This window comes from Ochotona princeps, chromosome 17 (genome assembly GCF_030435755.1).
Source record: "Ochotona princeps isolate mOchPri1 chromosome 17, mOchPri1.hap1, whole genome shotgun sequence".
Classification (NCBI taxonomy): Eukaryota; Metazoa; Chordata; class Mammalia; order Lagomorpha; family Ochotonidae; genus Ochotona; species Ochotona princeps.
In genome coordinates this window covers 3,477,626-3,486,948 of record NC_080848.1, presented here as the reverse complement: position 1 = coordinate 3,486,948, position 9,323 = coordinate 3,477,626, and the positions used below count along the sequence as shown (strand labels likewise).

Genomic DNA, 9,323 nt, shown 5'->3' with positions numbered 1-9,323 from the left:
GGTCAGAGAGCGACGTTGACCCCCAAGGTACACACCCACCTCAAGAGGCAGGTGGGTACCATGGTGGGAGGCAGGGCTTTATTAAGCACCCAGACAGGGAGGGTGGGCAGTTGCCCAAGGCACAGCGGTGGGACCCGCCAGCTACAGTCACAGGTGCAGCACCTTGGCCCCATCTGCTGCTTGAGAGAGGTAGAAGGTGGCGGTCCCGCTGTACTGCTCCTAAGGAGAGGTGGGGCACGGCGTGAGTGCGGGGTGGGCCCAGAATCCACCTCTGCCCCACCAGCTCCACCCTAGCCCACCTGTATCTGCTGCATGGCACGGGGTGCGGCGGACGCCTCCAGCAGCGTCACCGTGCAGCCCCCAAAGCCACCGCCCGTCATGCGACTGCCATAGACTCCGGGCACAGACAGCGCGGCCTCCACCAGCTGGTCCAGCTCGGGGCAGCTCACTTCATAGTCATCCCTGCAGGGCAGCAGTGGGAGGGGCAAGTCCAGGGAACTCAGTATGGGGAGGGAAGGAGGGACAGAAGGTCTCACCTGAGTGAGTGGTGGCTCTCCACCATGAGGCGGCCAAAGGCTCTGTAGTCCCCGCGGTTCAGGGCAGCCGCTGCCTCGGCAGTGCGCTGAATTTCACCCACAACGTGCCGTGCCCGCCGGAAGCCCTCCTTGCTCACCAGCTCCCTGCCAGCTGCGGAGAGAAGGTCGGCAGAGTGGCTCTCCACTGCCTAGGGGTGCCAGCTGTGTGGGCAGGGTCCTAGTGGACCAGTAAGCAGTTATTTGAGGAGAGAACTGGTAACCATGCTAGATCAGAAACTGGGAAGAGGAGCTGGTGCTGCGGCGTAATAGGTTAGGTTTCCTCACGCACACTGGCATCCCATATGGGGCCAGTTGCAGTCCTGGCTACTCTACTTCCTATCCAGCTCCCTGCTAATATGCCTGGGAAAGCAGCAGAGGATGGCCCAAGGGGTTGAGACCCTGCACCCGCGTAGGAGACTCAGAAGTAACTCCTGGCTCCTGGTTTAGAACCAGGCCAGCTCTAGCCATTGCAGCCATTTGGGGAGTAAGCTAGCAGATGGAAGATCTGCCTCTCCTTCTCTCTGTAAATTTGCCTTTCAAATAAACATTTGCAGTTCACAAGCTTGGAGAGCAGGGGGCATGCTGCAGGTCAGGTTCATATCTACTGCCAGGTCAGGGCCAGGCCGGCAGGCTCTCACCCTCCAGTTCCTCCATGCGCACGTCCCGAAGGCTCTCCTTGCCCAGCGCCCGGGCCACCTCCTCACACTGGCGCCGCCGCAGAGGGTACTCGCTGGAGCCCAGGGCATGGCGGACATTGGAATTGGTGATGAGCACAGCCAGCTTGGGGTCAGACAGTGGCACCAGGCTCGTCTCCAGGGACCTGAGGGCAGAGTGGGACTCAGAGGGGCTGGATGGCCAGGAAGGACATCTGCTGTGACACTAGTGGGCAGAACCCCTCTCTCCAGAGGCTCCTGAGGCCCAGGTGGGAGCAGGGAGTGGCCCCTGACCTGCAATCAATGAGCAGCGCGTGGCCCTTCTGCCCCAGCAGCGCGATGAGCTGGTCCATGATGCCACAGGGCACCCCTGCAAAGCTGTGCTCGGCCTGCTGGCACACCTGGGCCCGGGCAGCTACTGCCCCTGAGTCTGTGGCACAGGGCAAGGTGGGGGAATGGGGGCAGGTGACTCCAGTGATAGACACTCCAGGCAAAATGTTCACCCCCACCCACTCCACCCACCACCATGAGGAAAGCAGCTCTGAGCGCAAGGTGGATGGTGGTGACTGGGGCCTCGAGGGTACCTGGGCAGAGCTGCTGCAGGAAGGTGTATGTGGCCACTTCCAGGGAAGCTGAGCTAGACAGCCCGCCACCCAGGGGCACTGAGCTGACCACCACCGCGCTGAAGCCTGGGAGGGGGGCGGCTGTGGAGAAAGGGATGGGTGTGTAAGATGGGCTGGCCTGGACAGGAGACACCTGCCTGCTAGCTGCCAAGTCAGCGCCCTCCATCTTCCAACCCAGGGAGGTAGCCAACAGTCCTCTTAGTTGTCCTCCTAGTTTCGGTCTCTGGGGTCCAACTGGCTCCTTCCAGGCAACCCCAGGGCAAGTCCTAGAACTTGACTGGGGCATCAGTGTGAAGTAGCAGGTGACACTGGTGGTATCCAGTGCCCATACCTGGGTAGTGCTCAATCACTCCCTTGACGTAGTTGGCCCATCGGGGGGTCCCAGGCTCCAGGGATCTCTGGGGGGAGGGCAGAGGGAACTGCAGCCGCTGAGGTTCATCAGCGTCCTTGGAGGTGGTGAGAAGGGAGACCAGCCCATCTTCCCGGCGGCTGCCCACCAGCACCGTGACCAGTTCCAGAGCCTGCAGGACCCACCCCCCAGGTGTGAGAAAGCCCCTCAGGGCTCAGCCAGCTTGGGAGGGGAAGGGAATGAGGTGTGGCCTGGGGGTAGGGGCCAGGCTCCAGGCTGAGCTGGCCCTGGGGTCTGGAGGGTGGGGCCTGTTGTAGCCAGCAAGCAGGGCTGGACTCTGCCCCCTGCATGGGCTCCCAGGGATGGGGCAGGGATGGGGGTGGGTGGCTAGGCCAGAGGGAAGGTGGGATGAGAGGTCTTCCATGTGGTGTGATCCCAGCATGCACCAGAGGCTGAGAGCTCCGGATGGAAAGCCGGGAGGCAGGAGGTCAGGTGCCCAGTCACCTGGCTGACCTTGAGGAGGCCTCTAGCCCCCTCAGGACCTGGTCCCCCAGCGCCCCCAGCTGTAGATGATGGGCTGGGCTACACTCACATTCCAAGCCTGAAGCATGGGACCGATCGCAGGCCCCGAGAGCCCCACGTTTGAAGTAGAAACACACGCGGTGTTGAGGGCACCGATCAGCAGTCCCTCAACAGGGGGATTTGTGCCAAGCAGCGTCAGCACACCCCCCTCCCTGTCACTTCCTCCTTTTCCAACGTGGGGGACAGCCCGCGCCAGGGTCTCTGCCCGTCCCTCCGCCCCAATCCTGAGACCCGCCCGTGGCTCCTCCACAGCCCCTCACCATGGGTAACACCAGGCCCTGGTTGTAGTCCGTGTGCTCCCCGATGAGGTTAACGCGGCCCGGAGCCGACGCGGCCAGCTCCGGCTCTGCCCCAAACTCTTCCAGGAAGGCCCGCCGGGCCTCGGCCAGCAGCTCGTCCACCTGGGGATGCCTCGAAGCAGCCATGTCGCTCGTGTGCGGCGAGGGGGCCGGTGGCGCGGGATGCTGTGCGCGGGGACTCGCGCGCAGTGCGCACATTCCGGCGCGCCCCTGGGCTGGGGCCCCCAACGCCACGCCCCGGGCCCGCCCCCGGCCTGCAGGCCCCGCCCACCCGGACGCCCCGCCCGCGACGAGGGCTGCGGGCTAACAGGACGCTCCCCAGGACACAGCTGCACTACCCTGCTCCGCGCTTCGCACCTGCGTGGGCACAGTCGGAGTGGTCACAGCAGGTGGCCCCGGGGAAGAGTCTGTGCCCCCGTGATGGCTTTTACTCTACACTGTCGAGCAGAAGCAGCCTTGAGCGGCATTTGGTCAGACTGAGGTTCTCTGGGCCAGCACCTGTGAGAGGTCATGCCCTGATCATGGCTCTAGGAGTCTCCTAGCATGGGCATCTGGCACAGCTGGGACGCCTGAGTCTGTGTCTCGGCGCTGGTCCTCACTCCAGCTTCCTACAATGCTGTCCTGGGATGCAGCCGGGATAGCTCACCATCCCTGCCACCTATCTGCATGGCACTTGCAGATGCCGAGCTCCTGGCTGCCTGCCTTTCAAATAAATAACTGAAAGTTGTAAATAGGTAGCCTAGTACACTTTTCAAGATTTACTTGTTTTTATTTGAAAGTTACAAAAAAAGAGGGAGAGGGTGAGGAAGAAAGTGAGAGGGAACCTCTACCATCTGCTGGTTCACCCTCCAGATGACCAGCACAGGCTGGACTGGGCCAGCTCAAAGCTAGGAGTGGAAAGTGAAGCAGTGGCCGGCTCTGTGGCATGTCAGTTTAAGCCACCACCTGCAGCATTAGCACCCCATGTGGGCAGCAATTCAATTTCTGGCTGCTCCACTTCTGATCCAGTTCCGTGCTAACGGCCTGGGATAGCCGTGGAAAATGGCCCACGTGCTTGGAACCCTTCGCCCATGTGAGAGACCCACAAGCTCCTGGCTTCAATCTGGTCCAGCCCGGGCTTTGTGGCCGTTTGGAAAGTGAACCAGCAATGGAAAATCTCTGCTTGGCACTCACCTGCATGCAAATGGCCAGAAAGAGGGCCACCTAGCGGCTAAAAGCCCTGGCCATGAACACCCACCTTCGTCCTTGCATTGATTTTCTTGGACTCTGGCCTGAAGGGAATCTCCCTTCCTGCAACTCTGCAACGCTGCCTTTCTTACATGCAGTTTGTTCAGGAGTTGTCATCTGCTTTGATCTTTGATCCTTCCTCTCACTTCCTGGCCAGATGTTGCAGGATTGGGAGGGAGGTGGCACCTTGATGGGGACATTGCTCTCCAGGACATGCTTGCATCAGCACAACTGGTGCCAGCCCAGTGGCGAGTTGGCCTGTGCCAGTTGGAGGTAGTGACCAAGAAATCATCTGTCCATGCTGGTGGACACGTGGGCCAGCACTGGGATGCCTCTGTGCCTCCGCGCACATCTGTTTTCTGAAGCCCCGTTTCTCCTCGCTGGACACGCTGCACTCCACCTGATGGCCTTTCTGTGGCAGTCAAAGGTTGGGTGCCTTGATGGAACTTGGCCCACCACTCCCAAACTGTTCCCGAAAGCCTCTGGTCTCACAAGGGGCCCGGATGATCTGCCCACCTCCCGGCGTGATGCCCTTTACCCTTCTGCAATGTGGCTGACAGCTGCTTCTGTAACAGTGATAGCACGGATACTGAGCTATCAGGATACCCTGACCTCTGGGCTGACACCCAGACAGAAGGCCCCCCGAGAGGCCTATCAGGGTTTCTCAAGCACCCAGGTCAATTGTGATCCGTCAGCACCCTTGACTTCCGTGATCAAATATTTTTCAGGTCATCCCTAGGGCTTACCAGATGAGAGTTTTGCACAGATGTTAAGAACTTCAGTATCAAAATCCCATTATTTGTTCATGGCTCATTGCTACTAAGAAACTGTGTGAGCTTGCAGGCTAAAAGGCCTATGTGACCTTTAGCACTGATGGGTCCCAATTCTTACGGACTGCCCCTATAAAAACCGTATGAATGTTCTGTTCAAGGCCACACTCCCAGTAAGGGGTGTTGGTCCCGGCCGGCTGGCTGGCCTGTTGGTAAGCCATCTGCCTGCTCTCAACCAAGAACCCAAGCTCAGACATGCCGAGCTTGAATAAACCATCCTTGTTCACTTGGACCCACTTCAGACTCCTAGTGATTTCTGGGGATCTCAAAATCTGGGCACATTCTCATCACCTGCTTGCAAGCCTCCTGGGTGTGTGCTTTTATTACTCCTAGTCCCACTAAAGAGGCACAGATGCAGTAAGATACTCACTGCCTCAGCCCCTGGACCACAGTGTATATTCACACAGCCTCAACAGGCATGTCAACATGCAGACCCACCTCCTTCGTGTGGGGACAAGAGAGTCCCAGCTCCTACACTGTGGAACATCCCCAATTTGGTAACCAGGCTGTAAACCAAAGCTCTTGGGAACCAGACTGATTTCTTTGTTGCCCACACCAGGAGGCAAGGCAGTCAACGGTCCTATGGAGCTGCCAGGGCCATCTGGTTTGCTCAGCAAACATGCCTGGAGCCCTTGATGTGTACTAAGCTTGACTCCAGGGGCAAGTGGGATCTGACACCTGCCTTGGAAATGCCAGGGGCTTCTCCCACCTCCTCAGCCTCAAGCCGTCCACTGAGACATCAACTACGAGGTCTTCTGGGCCCTGTCACTGGAGCTGCGGCCCTCAAAGCTGCTGGGATGAAATACAGACCCAAAAGGTGAGGCTGCTGGATCAGGGCTACAGCAGCCTCTTCTGGCACATCCCACTGTCTGGGGAGCTGGCGGTCGATCCTGCAGCTGCCCAAACACTGAAGTGGACACAGCTGGGGTTTGGTGATGGCAGGAGCTATTAAGAGCCCTGCAGCCTGCAGTAGGCTTCTGGGCTCACGGGCCCAAGGCCATCCTGCCCTCTGCTTGACACACTGGCACAGCGCGCTAAGCACTAACTCCGGGAACAAGCCCGAGGTCCAGTGCATCCACCAAAAGGAAGCAGGAACCCTTGAAGCCTTCCTCGCAGTAGACAAAGGTCCCAGCACACCACCCCGGCCACAGGCCACCTAAGCCTGCCCACTCACCCACCCACAGCCTTTGTTATCAACACCAGGGATGGGGGGTCCCACCTCTCGCAACCACCTCAGTTCATCCACCACCCCCATTTTTTCTGCACCTGCAACTTCCTGGAGGAGCTGGAGATGTGAGACTCATGCAAGGCCCCCTTCCTACCTCAGGTCCAAGAGCTTTTGGACTGCCCCATTTCAAAAGAGAACTTAGAAGTGTTGAGAACCTAAATTGCACATTTGTTTCACCCATCCAAGACACCTGTACCTGCTCCAGCTTCCACTGTCCTTACAGTATCCCACCACCCTCAAGCCACCCAGGCTGTGCCCTGCCTGCAGGGGCTCCCAGCTGCCCCAACAGGGCACCAGCAGAAAGGGATTAAGGGCTTCACCTGCCAGTCTCTCACAGGACCTGAAATACTTCCCAGATACCTCAGTCCCAGACAGTAAGGCAAGGCTTTAGTCCCTGCAGCCCGCGTGGCAGTACCCTATCATTCCCAGCTTCCCACAAGCTCTCTGCAGACTGTCTACACCAAGCAACAGCTGAAGTAACTTAAGCTCAACCGCAAGCATCTATGGCACCCAGAGGGGCACAGCAACAGGTGTGTACAGTCAATGGAGCTTTCTGACACTCAGTTGGATAAACAAGTTTATTTGTAAATTTAGTCAACATACATAATTGACCTAAAAACTTCGATAGAAGGATAAATTTAAAAACCACTTGGAAGGCCATCTCTATAAAAGTGATTTTCCCAGACAGGACAGGACCCAGATGTAGCCTAACCAGACACCAACTGGCAGAGGTCCAGTGAGCAGGTGCCGAGGGCGCCGCTCCCACAGCAGGCATTCACTACGGGATTAGAAAACTCCACAACATAGCTTCCTCTTGGCCGAGGAGAGAAAACCTAGTGACAAGACCGACCACAACACGATGCAAAGCTGCACTAACTAGCTCAGATTAGTAACAGATGATGCTGGTGCGAGTAACTTTATTCTAGAGCCCTTATAAATAAAACTTCCCCATTAGTGTTTGCATTATCAGCTAGAGGGTTAGTTAGCATGTGGTAGAATGAGGACTTATGCAAGGTCTAATGCACAAAGCATTTACTACTAGGAAAGCAAGTGCAGTCTAGTCAGGAAAGCCCGACTGAACTCTAATCACAAGACATCTTAATGACAAGACTCCCCACCACTTGTGAATGCAAAACATTTAATTTAAAAATGTTGACACTACAATATATAAAATAGCTATTATAAATGCACATAGTGTATTCTATAGCTGCCAGGTTTACTTTTTTTTGTTTGTTTTTTTTTTTTAAGGAAACTAAGTTACGCTGTGGTTAAGACTTGCATCTTCACCCTTGGAAAAGCCCACATTCTATCACAGTGATGTATGGTCAGACTTAACAGCCCCAACTGTTAAACACTTGGATCAAGTCATAACCAGTTTTATTGCAAAAGGACCCTGTACACATTTATCACTTCTAGTACCTTAATAGCTACCCAACAAGTCAGTAACATACAGAAACATGCATCATGAGAAGCAGGAAGTTCACCCATCCCTTCTGCGCATGAGCAGCGTGTCCCCCCAACCCCAGCCTGTGACCGAGGCCCGAGACCAGTCACTTCTCGCATTCATCCTGAGTGAAAGATGGAATGACTTAAGTACAAATGCAACATATTATAAACAATTTCTTACAAAAAAAGTCACAAATTAAACCAAAGTATTTTACAGAATTTACTACAAAACGCCATAAAAACCGCCTCCACTCAAGCTCGCTCTCCCCGTATCCGGCGAGCCAGCTGGATGTCTTTGGGCATGATGGTCACTCTCTTGGCGTGGATGGCGCACAGGTTCGTGTCCTCGAACAGACCCACCAGGTACGCCTCGCTGGCCTCCTGCGGAGGACGAGAGCCCGGCGTGAGCCGCCTGCAGGAGGGGCGCCCCGGCCCCCCACGCCACGCCCGGCCGGGCTGGGCCTCACCTGCAGCGCGCCGATGGCCGCGCTCTGGAACCGCAGGTCCGTCTTGAAGTCCTGCGCGATCTCCCGCACCAGCCGCTGGAAGGGCAGCTTCCGGATCAGCAGCTCCGTCGACTTCTGGTAACGGCGGATCTCCCGGAGCGCCACGGTGCCGGGCCTGGGGCGCAGGGCGGTCAGCGGGGCCGCCGAGGACCCCGGCGCGCGGCCTCTCCCTCCCTCCCGGCCCGCGACCTACCTGTAGCGATGCGGCTTCTTCACGCCGCCGGTCGAGGGAGCGCTTTTCCGGGCAGCCTTCGTGGCCAGCTGTTTGCGGGGGGCTTTGCCTCCGGTGGACTTGCGCGCAGTCTGCTTGGTCCGGGCCATTGTCTTGAACCTGACACACGGACACGTCGGGCGCGGCGCCGGGCGCGGGGTCCCCTCCTCGCCGGGGTGGGGTCGGGCGGACGGCAGATGGCCGCGGGCCGCCGGCGCCTCCCCCTCCCCGGTGACTCAGGCGGCCGCCTCCCCCGGGAGCGCGGGGAGGAGCCACTTCCCGCCTCCCTCCCGCCGGCCCTCCGCCCCGATCGCCGCCAACGCGCTTCCGGAGCGCGCACCCCGGGAGAGCAGGACGAGCCCGGGAAGGTTCTGCGCGCCCCCGGCCGCCCGAGCCCGGCGCCCCCGGCGATCGGCCGCCAGCCGCCGCCCCCAGTCCGCGCTCACCTAACCGCGAAGCGTCAGGCCGCCTTTCCGATTGCCGCAGCCGCTGCCCCCCGGGAGCCGCAGAGCCGAGCGCCGAGCACCGAGCACAGCACAGACACGCTCCGCACCAACGACCAAACCGCTCTGCGCCCCGGGCCCCCCCCGACGCCGGCCTTTTTATATGGACGCTTCACGCTGCGGGCTTGCGTCACAGCGCCCTCATTTACATACACCAACGACTTCTGCTATTGGCCTGCGCTCTCGCCGACGCTCTGACATCCCCCGACACAAAGGCCGTGCTTCGGCCCCGGGCCCTGATTGGCGGGCACCCGGGCCGCTGATTGGATGCTAAAGGGGCCGCGTGATTGG

At 58.7% G+C, this 9,323-nt stretch overlaps 2 protein-coding genes across 2 annotated transcripts; both read right to left on the bottom strand.

The window, feature by feature from the left end:
• Positions 1-2: 2 nt before the first annotated feature.
• On the bottom strand, positions 3-3,299 carry GALK1 (galactokinase 1). The gene is made up of 8 exons (XM_004592904.2): positions 3,043-3,299; positions 2,183-2,372; positions 1,813-1,932; positions 1,523-1,658; positions 1,214-1,395; positions 537-687; positions 300-462; positions 3-219 (listed from the first exon to the last, which is right to left on the bottom strand). The coding sequence occupies exons 1-8, from the start codon at positions 3,277-3,279 to the stop codon at positions 148-150; spliced, it is 1,251 nt and encodes a 416-aa protein (XP_004592961.2). The 5' UTR covers positions 3,280-3,299; the 3' UTR covers positions 3-147.
• Positions 3,300-6,930: 3,631 nt separating this feature from the next.
• LOC101529630 (histone H3.3A) lies at positions 6,931-9,123 on the bottom strand. Its single transcript, XM_058675661.1, has 4 exons — positions 8,976-9,123; positions 8,512-8,649; positions 8,280-8,433; positions 6,931-8,193 (listed from the first exon to the last, which is right to left on the bottom strand). Exons 2-4 carry the CDS (start codon positions 8,637-8,639, stop codon positions 8,065-8,067), a joined length of 411 nt encoding a protein of 136 aa, XP_058531644.1. The 5' UTR covers positions 8,640-8,649; positions 8,976-9,123; the 3' UTR covers positions 6,931-8,064.
• Between the last annotated feature and the right edge of the window lie 200 nt (positions 9,124-9,323).